Raw genomic sequence first — 26,112 nt, forward strand, 5'->3', positions numbered from 1 at the left:
AGTCAATTCTTGGACACTTACGTCTGATGTAACCGATCTGTAAAATAGTTGTAAAAGATATTGTTTATTATAGAATAGAACATATTGTACATTCAGTCATTAAGACGGGGATGCTATAATTCTATTAATGTAATGATTTTGTTGTATAAATAAACATGTCGTTAGCTTCACTTCGGGAGGCTTACGCAAATCGTTAATCAATGCGTGAGAGGCAACCGGGAGTCTAACATGGGAGGCTAACTTTTCGTAATGTTATCTAAACGGGGAAAAATAGCTGGAAGTGCGCTAAACCCCCCATTTTGATAACTATTTTCACATAGATAATGCACTGTTTTAGATTTTTACGCATCACTAAAATACAAGTGAATTCTGATGTTTTCTACACAGACGTAATTATCTTATATACCTTCTCATAAAAATACTTGATATTCAACTCGTTTCTGTATAGCTGGTAATTCTGCGTGACGTTTGCTTGTATAAAAAGACGCGAAATATAAAGTTATTGTAAATAAATGTTCTCTTCTTGAAAAAACGAATTTTGAATCGTTAAATCCATCCACGATATTCATATTCCGAGAAAATTCATCATTATCTAGACGAGTGTATGGAATTAGCATCATCAATCACACGATGGTACAGCTGTTTGAGGATTAATTAGACATCGCGTGACGTAGTCAAAGACAATATATGTACGAACCCGTGGTCCCCCAATCGATTAAGTCGATATTGCGAAGGAGCAGGTGCATAATGATTTGATAAACGATAAGAGAATGTTGGTGGCAGATGATAGTGTGACGTACTCCTTAGAACCGGACAACACAACTATGTAATTCAGTGCATTCACATCAATTACCGATGCTGCATTATAAAAATGTCCAGTTTTGGGTACTACAGTACTATGTGAACCATTGAGATCGGAAGATTGGCAGTAAATCTTCTCTGGAGGCTCCTAGGTTTTCAGGTTTCGAGGGCAGTTACGAAAGTCGGCTCTGACCGGAGGGGAATACACATGGCGTCGATTCGTCTTACTAGGCAATTGTATTTATACACGTGATTGCACCGACCAGGAAACCAGCGTATCAGTTATTTCAGATTACAACGACCACTACTAAAAATAGTTGTAAACATAACATGAAATCAATCAGAACCAAGATTTACACTCAATCGAATGGATTTTCTAGCAAATAGTGGTTTAAACAGTGCTACACCATAGCGTTTTGAATGATGATATGCTCTGAAATAACAAGAGATTATTCCTGATTGGAATGTAGGGCATGTTTTGTGGTTTTAATCATGTCAGATATTAAGAACTAACTTTCTGAAAGGGAAACAATTTTAATGAAAACACGTTTAAATGATAACAACAAGGGCGAGTGCTACCATGCTATACCACAAGCTATGGATGGATGATACCCTTCTGGATATTAAAACCAACGCTTTACGATTGTGTTACCATATTGTGAAAACTTACTAAAGAACGGTGTTTCAAGAGTGACTATGAAATAAAAAATACTATACAATGTTCTTTACTGTATCACCATACTAACAGGTGATAAAACAGCTGTGTCACTTTGGTGTGCGAAATGAGGGATTAAGAAAATCATCGAAGTATCGAGAGTTACTAAACAACAGTAGTGTCTCCTTACTATAAATAAATACTTAACACCGGATTTACGAGTGTCACCGAATTATGTTTTACCAGTACCAGTTGTCCACAATGGCAGCAGAAAACAGTAAACATTATTATATATAAAAAGATATGGATTTCTGTAAATACTAATGTTATTTAGGATGTTACAATGATATAATGGCATCTGTAACCACGTTATTCCGAATGAGACCACGGTGCCAGGCCGAAACAGAGGCTTTATCTTCACTTTGGTATGACGTTGATCTATGACCGATCAAACTTTGTGTATGATTACTGACTAATACCGGCGAGTGGTTTATCAGTGACATTTCCATTTGTATTGTCGCGATTGAAGTGACCACCTCCTTATTCCTGACCAGCAAATTGTGTTAACATCTTGAGTTACCTGATCCCACGATCACATTGAGTTCGTTTTCAAAAACCATGGCAACATGTGCATTACAAAGAAACCACCAAGATGTTGGGTAACCATCATCCCCAAATCAATCGATGGAAACAGAAGAGTTTAAGAGGTGTTTATTATAAGGCTTATTGTATGGTCATGATAATAATGATTAAATAGGCATTACTTTCGAAACACTTCTAATTATGTTTCTCACTATGGCAACTATTGTAACTTTAAGTTTACCATTCTATACAAGGTATAAGAGGATTATACACAGCTTCATTGGCTTGAATAATGCTTTTTTCTGTTTCAAACCTATATATCAAGAAATCTAATGAAATTGTATGCTTTTTTTTAGATGGACACGGAGTATGTTTATCATATAATGTAATTTTGCCTATTTAAGCATTGGTTGTCATATTTTGGCATGCATTGGTGTATAGCATGCATTGCGTGTTCTGGCATATCAATTGGTGTTCGTTATTTTATGCTTATATTTACATTTAACTTGATATTCACATTATAAATAGAAGAAAAAATATAACAATAGAGGTAGAGAACTTCCATCTCCATAGTGAAAAAAATGTAATTTTATGGAACAGCCGATAATTTGCCGAGAACTTCTTGTGGGTTACGGCTGTTGCCATGGTCAACCGATTAAATAATAACAGTAAATCAATTAGTTCCATAGATTAACCGGGTATACAAAGATTAATTAATTTTAATTATGATATAACTTATTTCTCTATCTTTCTTCTCTAAAATATCACACTGGCGCTTACTCAAGTCATTCCATGACTTCTTGAACTCTGATGACGGTTTAAATACGGCAGAGTGTAATTGTCAATGTAAATACTATGTACTGGTAATTATATCATGCATTATGTTTTGTAGTAACTTTAATATAATGCCATTAGTTTCAAATGAGCAACGGCCCTTACATGACTATGAACCAATGTTATTCTTAGGACACGTGTTTACGTGATGGGTGGACGAGGACACGGAAAAACTACTGTCATCAACTTACTCCTTGATCAAATGAATCCTCCATCAAACCGCGGGGACATTTCGGTATACACTGGCTACGTTGTGGCGGACAATACAAAAGGTGAGATGAAGCGGTATCATATTTATAATATATTACTAGAAATAACAAAAAACATATATATTTCTTATTAACTCGCTGTTATTTACATGTATCTTAAAACAATTATAACTGTCTTGTAACTTGTCTTATGTAACATCGTATCTAATAAATTAAACGGCTCTTTCCCGACCCACAATAATTAGAAAAGTTAGATATTTGATATTATATTTGCAGAAGGTGTTTACCTAGACATGTGGGAACTTCCAGGGGGCAGGGTAAGTATTGACCTGGAATATATTTATAGTCCAATCTTGCCAATACATGTCGAATATAATCGATAAAGGCATTGTTGAGTTGCCGGACAAATCCTTACTGTAATGTGTGTGTGGTAATATTTACCGACGGCCTGATAGTTTGGTTTGATGTGTTAATGTAATCACAACTAGAAAGAAACAATCAGTTATAAAGATATCGACAAGCAATCTGTGAACACATATTGATCCGGCCGTGCTATTTATGGAGGATCAAACTAAATCAAGTAGATTTTTAGCAGCATCGGCACGAAACATGACCAAACCTTGAAATAAACCATTGAAGGCAACTTGGGTCTTATAAATTACTAATATTTTTTTTTTTTTAAACTTATATCCTAATATCGATTTTTTTCCTTTCAAGATTCAACGTTCTGAATCTATAAATCATCGAACGCGCGTTTCCAAGTTTTGAATTTTTGTCTTCCATGCTTTCCTTTCCCATCAACTATACAGTTATAGATAATATATGTTTTTGATAACGAGGTATCAATGGTAAAGATGGGAAATAGCATCATGATTTATATACTTGTCCTTATGATTATTTTATCTCTTGATAACAATGTTAGAATTATGGCTTTAGTTGCTACGAATTGAATTAAATGACATTCATTTAAGTAATAAACTTTTATTTTGTTGAGGTTATGAGGGTATAATGATAATGGAGCACGTGTAAATTATGTAACGCCGGGGTTATATAATTTACACGTGCTCCATTATCATTATACCCTCTTAACCTCAACAAAATAAAAATCTATTCCTTATATTTACAGTTTTTCACGTAAATGAAAATTATTTATTCTCGCGACATTTGAATATTTTTTTTATTAAAATGCCCATATTTTGTTCTCTCTCGTCATCGTCAACGAATTTAATTGAACAGCTGATTGGAATCGAGTCATTTATATATATGTTCCTACTAAAAGTGGAGTCATGACCCCACGTTGCTACGCCAGCGACTATTCCCGTAACAATAGAATCGTCGCACATGTTGTACTATCATTATACACTGATAATGATAATACTAGAAAGAATGGTGATTGAGTCCATGTCAGTGCAAACTGTAAATATATATGTTTACCACTCATTAACCTTTGTAACCTCATCCTACCTCTCTTTTAACTGTTTAATGATACACTTATGACATATTTGCATAATACGTGTACTGATTTATAAATCGAATTTATGAAAAAAGAACCACTTCTTTTAATATACAAAATACATACATGTTTATTGTAAGAGCACGTAGACACGCTCTCATAATATACATTAATATGATTAAATAAATTATTTGTCAAATATTTTCTTTATAAATATTGCATTAACTTTTATCATTGCCAATACATGTATGTACTGTTACCTTTTCTATTTGAGAAATTTTGTATATCATTGTATGAAAAAGGTTATAGAACAACGGAACATATTTTTCTGTTTAAAACCTAATATGTAAGACTCGCGTTTTAATTCGTATTAATTCACAGTTACTGAAGTCACTTTATCCCGTATTAATTCACAGTTACTGAAGTCACTTTATCCCGTATTAATTCACAGTTACTGAAGTCACTTTATCCCGTATTAATTCACAGTTACTGAAGTCACTTTTTTATCCCGTATTAATTCACAGTTACTGAAGTCACTTTATCCCGTATTAATTCACAGTTACTGAAGTCACTTTATCACGTATTAATTCACAGTTACTGAAGTCACTTTATCCCGTATTAATTCACAGTTACTGAAGTCACTTTATCCCGTATTAATTCACAGTTACTGAAGTCACTTTATCCCGTATTCATTCACAGTTACTGAAGTCACTTTATCACGTATTAATTCACAGTTACTGAAGTCACTTTATCCCGTATTAATTCACAGTTACTGAAGTCACTTTATCCCGTATTAATTCACAGTTACTGAAGTCACTTTATCCCGTATTCATTCACAGTTACTGAAGTCACTTTATCCCGTATTCATTCACAGTTACTGAAGTCACTTTATCCCGTGTTGCTGACTGAACCTGCCATCTACCTCGTCCTTGTGACAGCTGACACCCATGACCCGGATGTAGACGTCATAGATACGTGTCAGAACATCATGTTCAAGGTAGTGATCCGGAGGCATGATTTACTAGTGATCCGGAGGCATGATTTACCTATTGGTAGTTATTATACAAATATAGCATTTCGATGAGGTCGATACATGGTTATATCGACCCAAGATAAAATATTGACCGACATTAAAATGCTGTATTTGCTTTATAGTACTATGTAATTATTCCGTGGCCTTTCCGTGATGACGGTTGATACCATATATCTAAATGATCAGTAGTCCACCCTCTTTCAAAGTAATGATGGTGTCACTTTATATAACCATGTGAAGGGGTCAAGGTCATGAGGCAATGGTCATGTGATTTATTGGCTTAAAATGTACTAATCACTTTTAATTTAATTGTTATTGGGCTTTCAGAGGAACTTACTTAATATTTCGTATGTCACATCCTTAAAGATGCTCCACCGCCGACAGAGCATAAATGATATTCATCACTTGAACAATAATGGGTATTTAATAGTGTATATATATGTCTAATTAACAGAAAAAGTAATATAAAATAATGTATTTTGCTTTTGGTGCATGCGCAATCAGTACTTCATTCCATATAGGATATAGTGCCGCGGAATTTTTTCGGGATGCAATTAATTATTTTTTTGTAATTTTAACTTGAAGTAAAATTAGAAGCTCAAACTTTTCAAAGGTTATAATGGTGTAAAGTAAGTAACTTTTGTTACTGAAGAAAAATACTAAATCGCCTGCTCCTGTTTTTGATAGTGAAAATATACCATTTGTCAGCGGTGGAGCATCTTTAATTAATTCACTGGAGAATTGTTTGTGAGTTCATAATGGTAATTTCATAGGCAGTTAAGCAAAATTAACTACCTACAAAGTTTGAAAATAATCTAATTATATCCACTAAACCTCCTATAAAAGTGCTTAAATTTATATCTAAAGTATAATATATAATCGACCATCTTTTAAAAAAATATGGATGTCAATTATTTTGACAATGTGGAGGTGATAATGGTCAAAGGTCAATTGGTTTATTTGCAGAATTGTTGACGGACAGTAATCTATACAGAAAATTGATCTGAACGACAAATATTCAATATTCGGTGGCCATCTTGGACGCCATCATGAATATTTTAAAAAAAAACCTCAAGGGTGAGAACTCCACGTCTACCAGGATTGTATTATATACATACCAATCGGCAAAATTCAACAAATAACTATATCAGAGATTTTTGGATAAGAGCAAAGATTGCTTTTTGACGTCCGGGGTATTAACACTAGATTAGAGGAGTCAATGACACCATTGAATCATGGCAACGTGTAACATAATAGACATGTACCACAATTCAATTTTCTTGTTGTTTGTCACCTAATCTAATTTGATGAATCATATATAGTACTAAAAAACAACAAGAAAATTGAAATTAAAAAAAAATAAAAATAATACACATTAACTACACATTAATAAAATGGCACACATTATCAAACAAATGTCCAGTCTTTGATAGGTATAAACATTTTTTTTTTGAAATTTTCATCGTCATGTTCGCAACTCTATTTGTTCTTATGCATTCTTGTAAAAGCAATACATATCCTTGGCTTTCACTTGATAGTAAGTAAATGAATCATGGTCAAAGGGACACAACTCGAGATGATCTCTGCGACCGAAGACCAAATTGCCATTTTATGAATGATATGACGTTGAAACTCACAACTGCTGTAGACATTGTTCTGTAGCATATACACATTTGAGTGTGCGAAAAACGACTATTCTACGCCACATTGTAAAGGCACTGATATCCCGCAAAATTACAGAAAAAGAACGAATCACCATATTCGCAGGGCTATATTTCCACCATTTTTAGATGTTTCACATTATAATGAAAACTTTATGTAGATTACAGACAATATTCCAAAGTCTAATTTTACGAAAAATCAACACCCTGCATTAAATGATAAAGGCGCTGCAATATCACAAATTACGGTAAAATTTACTGAAAACGAACGAATCGGCATATTTGCAGGGCTATATTAATACCGCTATTTATCTGCATATGACCTTCAAATAATACACGTGCAAAGAATAAAAAAATGTACATGTAGGTTTAAATGAATTGAAAAAAATGCTGTAAGGACAAACCAAATTTAAAATTTCGATTTTTGATGTCCTATATTTGCACCATTTGAATTATATGACCTTGACATTGGTCATTATATATGCCCGAGAGCATGCTCTTCAAAATATCTTTATCATCAATTTCATGTTTGACCTTTGTTTGACTTCATTTCACCCCCCTAGTGAACTCCTGACCCTGACATCATCTCTGATAACATGTAATGAGAAATAAAGTGCATTGTTACGATCTTCATGAATAACTAAACGCACATGTTGTACAGCGTACGGTTATGAAATTATGAAAAATCAGTTTTTTATGCTTGTGACCTTGACCTTGAAAGCAATCATACACAACCGAACGTGCTTTTCAAGAACTTACAGTCCACGTTCACATCATGTGCAAATTTGAACGTCGTAGAGTGTACCGTTAATCAGACATAGTGCTAACAAGATTTGTGGAAATAATCCGAAATACAAATAATGAGAAGAAAAACAAGAAAAATTGAAGAATAGCTATTTCAATCCGTAAAATTAAATCCCTAATAATAAGAAGAAAAAAACAGAACAATAACTAACCCGAAATGGAAATACCTAAAACATAACAAAAACGATAGGGATTTCCATCCGAATAAGAAATATGTCCAAACATGCACACAATGATTCCCCTTGACAGATACTCAGAGTATTATTAGAAAACATCATTTTAGGTTTGTTTGTCATTTAATCCTACTGTGATTTGGCGAATTTAATTCTATATACCAAATTTTGAGAACAGTCATATCACAAATATTTATACTGAGGTAATAATTATCCTACAATGTATGAACGCATAAACTAACATGACATTGGTATAGGTATATATATTTTCGTGGGGATGTAAATTCGTTGATTTTGGTCAAAAAACGAAATCCACGAAAATTAAACCCCCACGAAAATCAATGATTTCACAGTAATTTAGCAGGAGTGACAATTTTCGATCCACTTTGCAGTTTACACACCAGTAAAAAACAGTCCCTAATTGAACAAGGTATTTTGGATTTTAGGAAAGTCGAGATGATGCGGATTTGCTGAGTCATCTCATATTTCCGTGTCGATCAACAAAATAAACCTTGTATTGTAAGATACTAACCATGTGACCATGCAGCCATTGTTTCATAAACGACATTGAAAACGAATCAAGGCCAAATTTATTTACTTGGTTTGGCTTCAAGCGAGACTCTACTTGCGTAGGAAGAAATTCATCCATAAAACCTGAATGAGAGTTTTCTTTTTTTACTGCCGTGGGTATATTTAAGCTCCTTCGTAAACAATTCCAATACTCATGTTTTTGAAATTCAGAGTGTAATATTACCGAACAGGGCTAGCTCTGGGTCAAAAATTGGATTCGCCAATTGAAATTAGCGGTCGCGTGTTGATCTACATGGGTATTCTTCACGGGGACAATTTTTTATATTGATTAAAAGAACGGGAAACAATACCAATTAAACATGTATTTCAATCCTAATACCTTTATATTTTATATATCTTTTATTGAAATATATATATATATATATAAAATACTGCGCTTAATTGAATGGAAATATTTAATTAATTTTCATCACAACAGAAGTACTAAATTAAAAAAAAATTGTCAAACCTGTTCAGTATCAGTTGAAATTATAAAAAATATGTCTAATTTGAGAGAAGGAAAAAGTGAAAATTGCTTTGAAATTTGATTGATTAAAAAGTATTTATATTTACTATTAATATATTTTCATAATGTAATTTTTTCAAAAATGTACACAAAAATTTTGGGAAAAAATTCCTTCCTATTTTTTTAACATGATTTTATGAATTCCTGAAATTGTACCGATCCGGGCCGACTATTACAATTATCCAAAATGGCGGCCATTACGATTGCAAACTTTGTGAGTTGGGGGACAGTTAGGCCTATTAAACAGTAAAAACGTGAGTAAATCATTTACAGTTGTAAGCAGTGTTTGTTTTTGATGTAATGCTCACTAGCTGTAATCACAAAATGTATTGAAAGGCCAGGTAATTTTTTTCTAATGGTGGCCAATGCAATCGGCCGATCAACTTCAGGTGTAATACACACGTGTGACACTACTAACTAACTAAGCCCAGATGGAAACAGCCCCAGGCAGCTAATTAGGATCTGGGTGGTGGTCAGGGAGTGTTCACACCTCTTTTGTTTACCTAATTATCAAGCCAGTGCCCCATTGTGTGGTGTATGGCTAGAATTGGCGAATTTCACCGTATGGAAACGTCTGTAGTGGGAGGAAAACTTTGGGTTCATAGAATTTTTTACTTTCGCCAATGCTGTTTTTAAATCGCCAAATGCATTTCAAATTCGCCATTGGCGCCTATGGCGACTGACAGCGCGAGCCCTGCCGAAACAGATATAAAAATACCCAGAAAACAAAAGGAATTATTTACATTACAAATCTCAAGACCTCTTTGATCTAGGTCGAAACTAGACTTCAACGAGACTGAAACCTCAGAGGTGTTGATCCTTAACAAATTACTGTTGTTTATCAAACTCGAGTTAGTTCATTTTCAAAATATGAAAAGACATAAATTTTAGCGGGTGTAATTTCAAAATTGAAAGTTAAAGTTATATGTGCCGTATTTTTCAGTCTCATGAATCACGAAGAGCTTTTAATATGCCATTCATCACCAAAATTTACTAACATTTTGATAATTACAAAACTTTCAATGCATAGGTTTTAATTTTACAAGTACTGCCAAAAATCATCACATTTACATTTATATTGGAGTACTGCCAGACCATGGAAGCGAATTGTGGTCTACAATTTTATTTAACATTTTTGCAGTGTTATTAGTAATTGTTAAGTGATTTCTGCATGTATGTTTCGATCTAAGCATACATAAGGCATAGACAACAACAGTTTTACAGTACATAATTTCTTTTTTTAACTAACGTTTATAAGGCATTTGAAGCCATTTGAATGATTTTCACAGCTAAATTAATCAAACCTTATGGTTTTCAATAGATTACTGAAGAAAAAATGACATCAAAATTTTCGCCCAGTTACGGCACATATGTAACGAACCATAAAACGTGATAAACAACAGTCAAGCGTTGGGAACTTATTTATCCCATAACTTCAACTCTATATTTATACCATGGTGAGCAGTTGTTTCTCGTCACTTTCAGGGTAGACTGGCTCCCGCCTCAGTTACCTCCCTTGTATACGCTTCACTGAGGACTAGACTGGTGCCCACCTCAGTTACCTCCCTTGCGTACGCTTCAAGTGAGCGGAGCGCAGCCTGGCGGAGAGTAGAGAACTAAGGGAAGGGAACCAGTCTACACTGAGGATTGGTAGCGACTAATCATCTTGAATGAGAATTCCAACTCCAGAGTGCGCATCATTTCTGAGTATGATATGTCATCATGGAGACGGCTACTTCCGTTAAGAGAAATAACGTCATTAACGTCGTTCCTATAATTATGTCCCCCAAACGAAGTGGGGGGACATATTTTTTTTGCTCCGTTTCTTATTATTATTATTATTATTATTATTACAAGCTAACCGATATTTACATAATATATAATTTTCAGTCATGTGGACATGACGTACATAGGAATTATTTTACATAATGAATAATTTGCGTGCCCCTGTGCTTGGGCTGAGGTGACCAATATTACATTTAAGGGTCCCGGAATAGCAGTTGAGATGGGTTGTTTTTATCTTGTACATACGTTCCTTCCACATATTCATAATTCTAAATACATCTGTCGAAGACAGCTATATCTGGATCAAATTATCGATGAAAAGTTACATAATACATATGTGTATAAGACCACGATCAAGTGTATTGTGGGTAGAGATAGGCCTAGGACGTCTCCTTGCAGGCGGTATATGGAATTTTCAAATTATTATTTGCCTAGATGAAATAAATGATTTGTTTTAATGTCCATGAGACAGGAGTCATCTCGTCTTTCCGTGTCAACACCAAAATAAAACAAACAGGCCCGTTCAAGGACACGTCCTTGGCCTAGCTACTGTAAGATACTGACCATGTATATATCCGATGTAAATCCTCAGATATATAATTATTTATTCTGTAGTAATAGAGCTACATGTACATGTAGCCCTCGCCAGATATTGTGAATAGATTGAATAGGCATGTTTGCATGATTTATTAAAAAAAAATTGAAAAAAATTGCCGCCGGTGGAGAATCGAAAGATCAGAAGATCTGCACGTTAACACTAAACCAGATTTCTGCTTTTTTATATACAGTGATTTTCTTTATAAGAAGCAGATAACATTGTTGTATGATAGAGTATTTCCTTATAGGAAAAATAAAAAAATTGTAAATGTAATGTGCATGTAGCTGTTGTTTCAGCATGAAGAAAAGTGAAAAAAAGGATAATAACACAGTGATAACAAATCACAAAGTTTTTTGTTGTTCTTTAATATGAAATGAAGAGACGTAAGGTACGATAACAACTGTTATCGTTCACTTCGGAACGAAATGTTAACACGACAACTTTTAGCTATCAACCCGCTTATAACCGCGATTTGAGTAATAAGGAAATCCAACGATATATTTTGCTGAAATTTTGAATGTAAGCTAATCACGGCGTGATCTATCGATTGATATAATCACCTTAGCTGTGAAAATTCAAAACGTCGAGATATTTTGGTGTAAAACCCCCAAAATCGGCATTTTGACCACTGATTTCTGTTTAATCTATCCTAGTAAATAAATTTATAAAGCTGAGAAGCTAGAACTCTACATATAAAAAGTCCTTGTAATTCTGAACAAAACGGTAGTTCTTACTTTTGGAAATGTTATATACAACGGCCACAATACAGCCATGAATAAAGGTGGTATTTCGCAGGTTCTCGGTAAATTTCCACAACAGACGAGATATTTCGGGGTCCCAGGCGCCTTCCTTCTGAGCTATTCTGAACGATTGGACCGGCAAATGTACCATTTAAAAATGAGTGATATTTTTGAAATTTTCTGTAGAAGTGACTAAACATTATAAAATGAGTAAATAATGTATGCACTAATCATCAAATTTATGTTACAAAATGCGCCCAACAAGTGCAACAGTGAAATGAATCTATTTGTACTGTCTCGAACGCACAAAATCATGGCGCAGACTATCGCGCCCCCTATAAGGAATGTGTATTGTTTGTATCCGGTTGAGTAAAAACGTTGAAGCCGCCTTGATGTTCAAGTTAAATCCGGCATCATCAGGTAAGTAATTGTTCATTTTACTTGTTATAGACATCAATATCATTATCGGTGGATATTAGCATTATCAGATATATTTGATTGTTTTTGTAGGCCTGCAAATATAACGTTAGGTACTGTTTACAGTCTGTTTATGATCACCATCGCGAGTGACTGTCTGACAACAGAACCATGCATGTGTTCTAAATCGTGGCTTAACAGCACGTAAACTGACAACTGTACCGACTTTGAGGCAGATGCCGTTTGAATATATGTATCTCCTAATATATTGTTTGAGCATATGATTAAATTGCTAGTAGTTAAACCATAAAGTCATGCACATATCTATCGTTTCGGTAGTGCGTAGGCTCACATGTAACGTACGTAACGTTAGCTTCGTTACATGCGGAAGTCTTTTCGGTATCATAAAGTGAACAGGGCGAAATGACTTTCAGAAGGTACCGAAACGTCTTTGAGTAATCTGAATTTTAGACAACTAAAGAAAACAAACCAGAAAAAAAAATGGTAACAATGTATATGTAGTTTGACAATGGATATGATCAACATTATTACATGTAGATATGGACATTTGTATGCACTGCAGTTTTACATGACACATAATAATTGCTTAGGCTTAAGTTACTGTACAGACTGGGTGGGTGAGGGCAATAATATATTAATGAAAATTCATTTTACAATTTTGCTGTGTTGTGTATAGTGATAGACAACTTCTGCGTAATAATTAGGATGCCGACAGGAATCATCAGATTGACCCGTGTTGTGAAAATTAGCATACATGTATAATATCACTCTGACCCATTTAGCAATGTTATATACAGTCATGTCATAGTTATTGTGGCGTCGTAGATATTAATGACGTCTGATGTTGTATGATTATCTCGGTTGACACGTCGAATCCAAGCCTGATTCGCCACTCTTACATAAAACAGAATTGAAACTAAACAAAGTAATCCCAATTTTGACCCAGAGCTTAAGCCCTGGCTATTCTCTCAAGGATTCAATAGATCTAGAATTAAATAAACAATGTTCAAGAAAATTTGTAAGATTTTTCCTTGTAAAGGAAGTTGTTGATATCTTCTTGGTGCCCCTGGACATGTCTTTTTGCCCCCCCCCCCCCCCATTTTTGCCGAGTGAAATATTCTAAAAATTCACATTTGAAAGAAAAAAGGGTCCTCCTACACATTTTTGAACTTTTTAGAAAATATTTCGCTGCGTGTTTCCTAAAACATTCAAGCATGTAATGTTTAAACCTTTAATAATGAAAATTCAATACACACGAACTAGACTAAAAATGTCCATCAAGGAATTATACTATTACAAAAAATGCTTCTTAAAAGATTTATTTGTTTATATGTCTTAGCAAGACAATCAGTTGATTATTATTTTGAGTTACACAACAATGTGCCGATGGTGTGAATCCGGTATGTTCAAATCCCTCGGACCCCCAATAAATATGTAATGATATATGAAAAAAGTAAATCAAGTATCTCCTGTGGGTGCGGGGCGCGGGGGTGGGGGGTGGGGGGTGTTATGAAATTATGAAATATTGAGGACCTTTGCCCCCCCCCCCCACTACGTTTCATCTTCCTACGCCACTGTCAGAATCACTGAAGTTTTGACTATGTTTTGATTAATACTAGTTATGTGATAAATAGAATCTTACACTCATGGCTACATCATTTGAAATTTATTAAACTTAAATTTATAAAATTTGAAATACCACGAGCCTTTAAGGATATTTTGACATTTTATTTCCAAAATAACAACAGTTTTCTGGGGTTTTTTAAAATATCATACAGTATCTAGGTAAAAGGAGACCTAGTTATAACACTCACTATACAGTAGTGAATGTCAAACTTGTAACAGCCTCATCAGCTTGAGAAAGGTTTTCAAAATGTTTCTAAATCAAAAAAACAATTTAAAAAAAAAAATTGATACATTGAAAGCCATTTCGGTTAAGGTATAGACTTTTAAATATATGATTTGCTTGCTGTTGACTTTTTTTTCATCTGTGATGAATAACACTTGGAAACGGTAACTATTTTAAATACTAGTACCTATATATATGTATATGTAGGTAATCTTCCTCAATATAAAAATTAAATATGATTAATAAAACAAAAGACTGAAGTATGAAAGATGTACCAATTAAGTAATTCATTTCTGCGTATGAATAAAAGCTACAAATAGATCCTTTAATGTGATGATTTATTTAACTGATTTTCATATCATTCAGCAGTATCAAGGATTTAAAATAATTTAATTACCTGGTACCATATGTGTTCCAATTAGGATGTACAATTCGGATATAGAATAGAGTTCTCTTTTTTTATTAGTTTAACGTCCTATTAACAGCCATGCAGGGTCATTTAAGGACGTGCCAGGTTTGATGGTGGAGGAAAGCCGGAGAACCTGGAGAAAAATCACCGACCAACTGTCAGTACCTGGCAAATTCTCCACATAGGATTCGAACTTGTGACCCAGAGGTGGACGGCTTGTGGTAATATGTTGGGACAACTTTACCACTTGGTCACCGTGGCCCCACGAATAGAGTTCTCATAAAAGGTCTCATAAATGTTATGATAATTAGAAAAATTGGCACCTAATATAACTCATTACCCTAATTGCCCAACATGATTTTCGAATTAGCATTATACATTTCCAAGGCATTTCTTGATTAAAGCACTGTATTGTTAAATATCTTATGCAAGAACATGTATGATCAGATGCATGTATACCATCAAACAACTGACTTACTTGTTAAAGGGTACGTGGGTTTTAAATTAAAAACTTTATATTCTTTAAATGTTCATATGAACAGTTTTCATTGGAATTGGATAAAGGGAGGTAATTGGCTTATTATTTTTTAAGGTATATTTTCTAGCAAAATGCTCAATATCACTAAAAGAATTGCAAAAACAGAGAAATGTATGTTTAGTTTTGGATTGAGTATTCGGTCAGACCAATATTGTCTATATTTTGACATTTTTTTTTATCTACATGTGGAAAAACAGTTTCTTATTGATAAAACGGGGGTAGCAGAGACTTTTACATGATTATTCGTGATGTACATGTATGTATTAATTACATGATATTTTTCAAATCTTTGATGCTGTGTCATTATGAAACGATAAAATCCATATTAAATGAATTCTGGTTATTTTATTTTTTTTATATTTTTTTTTTATTTTTCAAGACATTTTATAGTACATTACATAATACAGGCATATACACATTCACTCCGACATACCATATACATTATACATGTATGTATAGTAATTGCAATCATATGAAGTACATACATACATTTATACATCTATTGCATAGATTTATACATTTTCTGGTTATTTTAACTTGATTATAGCAGTAGTTTTATTTTGTTTTTTTTTTCTCTGTAAAAAACTGTTTAACATTTCTTGTTCTCTAGAATGTATGTATTTGTAAGAGATTGAGTGCCAGCCAGGCGATATTGTCTATTATTACCATTTTTTTAACTTTTTTTTCTCGATAAAATGGGGGTAGCTAGCAGAGACTTTTGCATGATTATTCATGAAAATGCATATTCCAGGCAGCAATAGCAATTATGATGAACTCCTTGCTTAATTGTATGTCATAGGGACAATTATAAAATACCACATTCAAGTTTTAAGTCTCCCTTTATTTAAGAAAATAGCAGAGTAATAGCCTAATCCTTCTCCATACGCCAGGGGTTACTATCACTCAGGGGTTGGTTTGAAGTTGGGTGTCACTTTCTCTGTAATCTTGAAAGGAAGTCTATGCAGGACTCAGTTTTGAGGTCACCTGAGATGAAGTCTCCAGTGACCTAATCTAATTTTGCAGAGACCTTTCAAGGCCAAAGGTCAATCAAAATTGTGAATTATATGGTCCCCTAGGAACCTGAGGGTTGGGGCCAAAAGGGGTCAATTAGGCTAAAACTTCAACAATCTTCTTCTAAAATTCAAGAAATAGTGGAATCAAATACTCTTCATAGATGGAATCACGTGGGGAGGGGGTCAAGTTTACTATAGTTTATTTAGGTAAAACACATTTTTGAGCATTATTTGGTCATTTGTAATAGAAAATGAATCAGAATTATCAGTATGAAATGGTCAATGAATCATATTAACATATTTCCCATAACTGACCCCCAGGGGCCTGAGGGGTGGGGCTAAAATGGGTCAAATAGGATAGGCTTAAACTTCAAAAACCTTCATCTAAAATTGTGGAAATGGTAGAATCAAATACTCTTCATAGATGGAAAGGTCTTAAGGTCCTTTACAATAATTATGAATTATATATGAACCTTGGGGAGGGAGGGGTCAAGTTTACTATAGTTTTTATAGGGAAAACACATTTTTGAACATTATTTGGTCATTTGTAATAGAAAATGAGTCAAATGTTGTCAGAATTATCAGTATGATATGGCCATTGAATCCTATTAACAAATTTTCCATGACTGACCCCCCGGGGCCTGAGGATTGGGTCCAAAAGGGGTTTCTTTTAATTCATAAATGCTTTTTTAAAGATTTGAACCAACTTTGCAATGTTCTTTCTGTATCAGCACTCAGGTGACCATCAAGGCCTCTTGGGCCTCTTGTTTTCTTCTGAACTGCATCCAATTTTACTAAGAGATATTAGTCCATGGGTGGATATTACGTCAGTGATAGTAACCCCTGGAGTATTGAGGATGTAGCCAAAAATGATTTCTGCAAGCCTGTGATTGGTCAGTTTGTTTCTTCTGAAGTGGCTCCAAGTTACTATGAGATATTCCAAGAGTGGATATTACGTCAGTGATAGTTACCCATGGAGTTAGTATTGAGGATGTAACTTAAAAGGATTTTTTCATTTTTTAATTACATTCCTTTATTGGTGTTTTTATAGACAATCAATTATATTGTATCTTTCAGGTTAACTGCCAGTATATATTATACAATGAACTACCAAGGTTGTTTAAATAAATAACCTTGACCTTTATTCAAGGTCACAGGGGTCAAATAGACTAAAATCCTTAAATGACTTCAAGCTCAGGTATATTTTTGGGTCAGGAAGATCTATTGTCATCATGCATCGTCCGTCATCGTGCGCCGTCTGCAGTCTGCAGTGCGAAACTTTTTCATTCAAATGAAAGGCCCAGGGTACTGATATTTGGCCTGTAGCATGCTGGGATGAAGGGCTACCAAGTTTGTTCAAATGAATGACCTTGACCTTCATTCAAGGTCACAGGGGTCAAATAGGCTAAAAGATTTTAAACAACTTCTTGTGAATAACTAAGAGGCCTAGAGATCTGATATTGGGTCTGTGGCATGCTAGAATAAATGGCTACCAAATTTGTTCAAACAGATGACCTTGACTTTCATTCAAGGTCACAGGGGTCAAATAGGCTAAAATCTTTAAATGACTTCATGTGAATAAATAAGTAGCCTAGAGACCTGATATTGGGCCTGTGACATGCAGAGATGAATGGCTACCAACTTTGTTCAAATGAAGGACAATGACCTTCATTCAAGGTCACAGGGGTCAAATAGGGTAAAATCTTTAAATGACCTCTTGTGAATAACTAAGAGGCCTAGAGATCTGATATTGGGTCTCTGGCATGCTAGAATAAATGGCTACCAAATTTGTTCAAACAGATGACCTTGACTTTCATTCAAGATCACAGGGGTCAAATAGGCTAAAATCTTTAAACGACTTCATGTGAATAAATAAGTAGCCTAGAGACCTGATATTGGGCCTGTGACATGCACAGATGAATGGCTACCAACTTTGTTCAAATGAAGGACAATGACCTTCATTCAAGGTCACAGGGGTCAAATAGGGTAAAATCTTTAAATGACCTCTTGTGAATAACTAAGAGGCCTAGAGATCTGATATTGGGTCTCTGGCATGCTAGAATAAATGGCTACCAAATTTGTTCAAACAGATGACCTTGACTTTCATTCAAGATCACAGGGGTCAAATAGGCTAAAATCTTTAAACGACTTCATGTGAATAAATAAGTAGCCTAGAGACCTGATATTGGGCCTGTGACATGCACAGATGAATGGCTACCAACTTTGTTCAAATGAAGGACAATGACCTTCATTCAAGGTCACAGGGGTCAAATAGGGTAAAATCTTTAAATGACCTCTTGTGAATAACCAAGAGGCCTAGAGATCTGATATTGGGTCTGTCGCATGCTAGAATGAATGGCTACCAAGTTTGTTCAAATGAAGGACCTTGACCTTCACTCAAGGTCACAGGGGTCAAAAATGCTAAAATCTTTAAACGACTTCTTCTCAAGAACCAAAAGTCCCAGGGTACTCATATAGGGTCTGCGGCATGCTTGGATGAAGGGCTATATAGTTTGTTCAAATAAATTATCTTGACCTTCATCAGGTAAAATAGGTTAAAAATTTTTTAACGACTTCGTGTGAATAACTTAAAGGCCTATAGAGACCTGATATTGAGCCTGTAACATGAATGACTACCTTGAGACTGGAAATTGGATTTGCAGCATGGTGGGGATCAAGGGACCTTCATTCATGGTCTAATTCATTAAATATATCAGGACCTGCACTTCTTCTAATAAATGAGTTTTTTGGATTGCCTTATAACTGTGTGCCACTTCTTTATTCTTTGAGGTGTTGTATTGTGCCAATAGTCAGATGACCGTTAAGGCCCATCGGCCTTTCGTTCATAACCTAATGGAATTGGTCCCGTTTAAGGGTAACAGCAAGAATTATCTTCCCTTTCTCTTCTCTTCATTTCATCCGCGACACTCCTTCAGGTGTCGCCCAACTAGTACACGATAATCTTTGTTATTTTATTGATTTTTTCTGATATGCTCGAACGTCGTTGAAGACACCCCCTGAGAGGAATGAGCTAGATTTCGCCGAGACGAAGCACACGCTCGTGTTACGTTGATACGGAGAAAACGACAGTTTTCATTTTATGCCATGGAATATCAAAGTTATATTATGCATTGAGAAATTGTACAATACAATCTTTTTTAGATTATATCTTTCTACTGCGTATGCATCGTAAAATTCTACTAAGTTGCATGAAAAAAATCACGATAACTGCAGGTACAGGTATAGTAGGCCTAATGTTATACAATGCACAGTCGATGTCGAGAACAGATCCGATTTGATGCATTCAAGGACGTATATGATACTTATAAATCCTTGATGCATTCAACTCAAATATAAAGAAATGAATGCTATAGCCGAAACCTTTTGGACTCAGAGATAGTCAAAGATCGCTTTTTTAATGAATAAGAAAAAATAAACACGAAAAAATCACGATAGCTGCTCGCAACCCAGTGGTACCGCGGTTCATCGGTTTTCGACGGCGAAAGACCAAAATAGATTTTTTACACACAATGTCAAACATACTCTAACAGTATTTTTATTATTATTATTATATATTATGTAAGTAATTATTTTTATTCTTATTTCTTCTGGTTTCTTCCGCCGCGCGGGTTTCCGCAGCTTTTCTCAGAAACTACTGGGCCGATTATCACGAAACTTCACATACATATTCATTAGGGTATGGGATTGTGCATAAAGGTTTTTTTTTCCAACCGGAAGTCCAAGATGGCCGCCAGGGCCCATTTCCTGTTTTCAGGTTTCGGTCTCCGATCTTGCTGAAAATTGGTCTATGGGGGTTTTAAGGGATGGCGAACATCATGAAAACATTTTCGTGAAGATTTTTGGTATTCCAAGATGGCTGCTGGCCCACTTCCTGTTTTCAGGTTTCGGTCTCCGATCTCAAAGAAAATTGGTATATAGGGGTTTTAAGGGATGGCGAACAACATGCAAAGGTTTTCGTAAAGATTTTAGTATTCCAAGATGGCCGCTGGCCCACTTCCTGTTTTCAGGTTTCGGTCTTCTATCTCAATGAAAATTGGTATATAGGGGTTTTAAGGGATGGCGAACAACATGCAAAGGTTTTCGTAAAGATTTTGGTATTCCAAGATGGCCGCTGGCCAACTTCCTGTTTTCAGGTTTCGATCTCTGATCTCGTTGAAAATTGGTCTATGGGGGTTTTAAGTGATGGCGAACATCATGCAAACATTTTCGTAAAGATTTAAGTATTCCAAGATGGGTGCTGGCCCACTTCCTGTTTTCAGGTTTCGGTCTCCGATCTCAAAGAAAATTGGTATGTAGGGGTTTTAAGGGATTGCAAACAACATGCAAACATTTTCGTAAAGATTTAAGTATTCCAAGATGGCTGCTGGCCCACTTCCTGTTTTCAGGTTTCGGTTTTCTATCTCAATGAAAATTGGTATATAGGGGTTTTAAGGGATGGCGAACAACATGCAAAGGTTTTCGTAAAGATTTTGGTATTCCAAGATGGCCGCTGGCTTATTTCCTGTTCTTAAGATTTCGATCTCCGATCTCCATGAAATTTGGTCTACAGGAGGTTTTAAGGGATGGCGAACAACATAAAAACATTTCCGTAAAGATTTTTGGTATTCCAAGATGGCCGCTGGGCTCACTTCCTGTTTTTATATTTTGGTCTCTGATTTCAATAAAAATTAGTATATAGGGGTATTAAGGGATGCTTATCAATATGATGAAAATTTTAAAAGATTGTCGCTGGGCAAACTTCCTGTTTTCAAATTTTCGTCAGCATTTCATTGAAAATTGGTAAATGGGGGTTTTAACTTAAAATTTTAAGGGATGCCATACAGTCATGATTACTGCCAAATCAATTTCTCTGAAAATAGCCTGGTATTACCGTATTTTTGCGCATATAGTGCACACTTTTTTCAGATTTGTTGCAATTGGGGGTGCGTTTGGGGGACTATGTAATGGTGTCCATTACAATCAGTACTTGTTATACTAAGCTCTGTTAGCACGAAATATTTTCAAAACTTGAAACCTAATTTACTTTTGTTAATCTGTCGTTCAAATCAAATATTTAGTATTTACGTTAAAATCCGTCGCTTCGTGTATAAAGGGGTTTCCCACGTCTAAAAAAAGTGATGCCAGCGAACCGGATATGTAGATCGACCAATCAGAAAATCATCATGGTTACCCGCTACCGGTCCCTAGTGAGCGGAGCGCTGCCTGGCGGAGAGTAGAGAACTAAGGGAAGGGAATCAGTCTACATTCAGGGAAGCTAACCACACATATCGCATCATAGTATCTTTCCGCTTTAAAATACAGTACTCAAATATACTTAATAAGCGACTAGATGCTTTAAACGCAATTTAAAAGCAAATGACCAAATAGATTAGCCATAGGTGTTAATACACACTAGGGTGTGTAAACATAAACGATACTCAATTGTTATGGAATTTTATTGTAGATTTGGAATACTTTACATTATTGCACTAGTCATCATCCAGGCGGTAATTGTCATTACATATAGTCATAGTGGTATTTAGTACCACTAACTTTGTATGTGTATTGCGCATGCCTATTGCGGTTGTTACTGACTGCCCGCCATATTGGAATAAAGTGTGAAACATGTGCGCCGTGTTTGTTCCTGAAATAACATCTAATGAAAGCCTACACCCGGACATTTCAGTGGCGACGAGGATTTCTGGTGTAACGAAGCTGAAGAAACGGCAGTATGGTAAACCAAAATCGTTGTAAATTAGTGTAAAAGCCATTCACCGGCAGCCAAGGTGGCGAATGTTCCCGAACTTTTCTCAGTGTTACCATTCCACGTAAACACAACCATGGCAGTGTACGGTAGAATAGAATCATTCGATTTTGAAATGAACTGGGATGAGTATGTAGAAAGGGTAGAACAATATTTCATAGCTAACGGAGTTGATGATGTTGATAAACAACGCTCGATATTGTTGACAGTTATGGGTCAGAAAATGTATGGTCTCGTGCGGAACCTCACATCTCCCGAAAAACCCTCTGATAAGACATACGATGAGTTGAAGGAACTCATATCTCAACATTTAAAACCAAAACCGCTTATTATAGCCGAAAGATTTAAATTCCATCAAAGGAATCAGCAATCGAATGAAACCGTATGTCAGTATGTAGCTGAACTGAGACGACTAAGCGAACATTGTGAATTTGGCACGTTTCTAGACGATGCATTGAGAGACAGGTTTGTGTCAGGTTTGTCCTCGATTCCTACACAACGTAAACTTCTCACAGAGGCAACTCTAACAATGTCAAAGGCAAAGGAAATAGCGGTGAGCATGGAGATGGCTGAAAATGAGGCACGGAAATTGAAAGGAGACAGCGTAGACAAAGCTGGAAATGTCAACAAATTTCAAGCATTCAAGGAATGTTTTCGCTGCGGTAAGACGAACCATAGTGCAGACAGATGTTTCTACAAAAGTAGTAAGTGCCATACATGCAAAGAGATAGGACATTTACATAAAAAGTGCCCGAAATCAAAGACTTCCAAAGATAAACATTGGACTTCAAAAAATCAAAGTACTAGTAGTTCTGATTCAACCAGACAGACAAAGGGAAACTCTAAGAAAAGTAAAAAGAGTTCGAAAATCCATTTCATGGAGGATTCTGACCAAGAAGAGGTCTCGGAAGTATGGCCGATATTCTCAATCAAGTCCAGAGGGCAAAAAGGGATCCGTATTTCATTAGAAATTGAAAAGACACCTCAAACGATGGAGTTGGACACCGGATCACCAGTGTCTCTGATATCAGACAGAGATTACAGGGCTATGTTCAAGGATAAAGTTAAACTACAAGACAGCTCAACTATGTTAAAAACATATACCGGTGAAGTATTGCCAGTGTTGGGCGAGGCTAGTGTCCAGGTGTCATACGAAGGACAGAACAAACTTTTGCCATTGCTAGTAGTGGAAGGTGATGGACCTGCTTTATTTGGTAGAAATTGGTTAGGACAGCTACATCTTAACTGGAAAACGATCAACCTGATGACTATCAACGAGCAGAAATATTCCGTATTTGAGGACAAATTAGGCACAGTTAAGGGAATCACAGCATCTATCAAACTGAAGGACAATACCCAGCCTAAGTTTTTCAAAGCTAGAACTGTACCTTATGCACTTAAAGATCAGATAGACGCAGAACTTCAGCGACTAGAGGCAGCTGGCATAGTGGAAAAGGTGGAAAGTTCAGATTGGGCGACACCTATAGTGCCTGTCATGAAACCGGACGGTTCAGTGAGAATATGTGGCGATTTCAAAATCACCATAAACCCTGTGCTGGATGTACCTGAATATCCCCTGCCTACCAGCGAGGAGCTATTCACCAAGCTCAACGGAGGACAGAAATTTTCAAAGCTGGATTTGACCCAAGCTTACAACCAGGTTCTTCTGGATGAGGAGTCGCGAAAATATGTAACTATCAACACTCACCTTGGTTTGTATAGATACACCAGGCTTCCATTTGGTGTAGCGTCTGCACCTGCTATTTTCCAGCGGACAATGGAAACCGTTCTACAAGGATTGGACAGTGTTGGTTGTATCTTGGATGATGTTCTCGTGACCGGAAAAGATGATGTAGTTCATCAGCAAAACCTGAATGCTACACTTAACCGTTTGGATGACTATGGTGTCAAGTTGAGGAAAGACACGTGTTATTTTATGAGGGAGGAGGTGGAATATTTCGCTTTCGTAGTAAATAAAGATGGTATCCACCCATCACCACGCAAGGTTGAAGCTATCCTACAGTTGAAGGATCCACAAAATAAGAAAGAGCTTCAGTCATGGTTAGGCATTGTAAACTACTACAGGAAGTTTATACCAAACATGTCTACAATTGTACAACCCCTCACGACATTACTGGCAGACAAGGTCGATTGGCATTGGACAGCAGATTGTCACTCAGCCTGTGAAAAAATCAAAGAACTTTTAGTGTCATCAGATGTATTGGTTCATTATGACCCCGAAAAGCCTGTAACCTTGGCAGTAGATGCATCTTCTTACGGTTTAGGAGCCGTGCTATCTCACACTATTGACAAAGATGATCGACCAATCGCGTATGCGTCGCGTACCCTCACTGCGACCGAAAAAAACTACTCCCAAATTGAGAAGGAGGCTTTGGCAATCATGTATGGTGTCCGCAAATTTCATCAGTATCTTTACGGACGAAAATTTACTTTGTTGACTGACCATAAACCTCTGACACTGATTCTAGGACCAAAGAAAGGTATTCCTGTACTAGCAACCTCACGGTTACAACGGTGGGCTATCCAGTTGTCGTCGTATCAATTTGATATAAAGTATAGGTCAACTACTCAGAACGGGAATGCTGATACTTTATCGCGTTTTCCTGTTGACACCGAGGATGTTGCTGAAATAGACCAGGAAGCCATGAAGGTGAACAAAATCCAATTGAGCAAGTTACCGATCACAGCCGCACAGATTGCCTTAGCAACGAAAAAGGACGCTGTATTGTCTAGAGTGATGTACTTTGTGACCAATGGATGGTCGCATGAAAAGCCAGAAAATGAGTTACTTCCCTTTTACCGTGTCAGAGAGGAACTGACAGTGGAGGAAGGATGTCTCCTGAGAGGAATCCGAGTTATTGTTCCAGATCGGTTCCAGGATGAAATTTTGAGCGAGTTACATGGTAACCATCCAGGAATAGTAAGAATGAAGGCGTTGGCGAGATTGTTCGTGTGGTGGCCAATGTTGGACACAGATATTGAAACTAAGGTGGCAAAGTGTGAAAGTTGTAGAAAACAACTACCTAACATGCCACAGTCGCGATCCAATCCATGGTTATGGCCGAACAAAGCATGGGAACGTTTACATATCGACTACGCAGGACCATTCCTGAATAGTATGTTCTTAGTTGTCATGGACGCGCACTCCAAATGGTTGGACGTTGTGAGAATGTCGTCAACAAGTGCTGAAAGCACTATTAACGCGCTTCGATATATGTTCTCCGCGTACGGACTACCAAAAGAAATAGTGTCAGACAACGGACCACAGTTTGTGGCAGCTGAGTTTGAAGAATTCCTAAAGATCAATGGCGTCAAGCATATCAAATCAGTGCCATATCATCCAAGTTCAAATGGTGAGGCTGAACGTGCGGTGAGAACATTTAAGACTGGTATGAAAAATTTGGAAGATGAGGAAGGAACATTGAACCAAAAGCTGGCGTCATTCCTATTGTCATATAGGACAACTCCTCATACGCTTACCAAAGTCACACCAGCTGAGTTATTCATGGGCAGGAAGCTCAGAACTCGTTTGGACATTATCAGACCAAATCTTGAACAATAAATAAGATCTGAATAATTAATTCCACTCACTAACTTTTCGAATGTACAATCATACTTAATATACTCTTATTGTGTATGATACAACCCCCAATAAA

At 36.0% G+C, this 26,112-nt stretch overlaps 1 protein-coding gene across 1 annotated transcript in view; it reads left to right on the forward strand.

Moving 5' to 3' along the window:
• Positions 1-864: 864 nt before the first annotated feature.
• Positions 865-26,112, forward strand: part of LOC138336515 (uncharacterized) — a 53,725-nt gene continuing 28,477 nt past the window's right edge. The window contains exons 1-4 of the mRNA XM_069286023.1: positions 865-2,163; positions 3,005-3,144; positions 3,358-3,398; positions 5,409-5,531. Coding sequence (XP_069142124.1) covers positions 2,141-2,163; positions 3,005-3,144; positions 3,358-3,398; positions 5,409-5,531 — 327 coding nt within the window. The 5' untranslated portion in view covers positions 865-2,140. The remainder of the gene's footprint in view (positions 2,164-3,004; positions 3,145-3,357; positions 3,399-5,408; positions 5,532-26,112) is intronic.

This window comes from Argopecten irradians, chromosome 12 (genome assembly GCF_041381155.1).
Source record: "Argopecten irradians isolate NY chromosome 12, Ai_NY, whole genome shotgun sequence".
Lineage (NCBI taxonomy): Eukaryota > Metazoa > Mollusca > Bivalvia > Pectinida > Pectinidae > Argopecten > Argopecten irradians.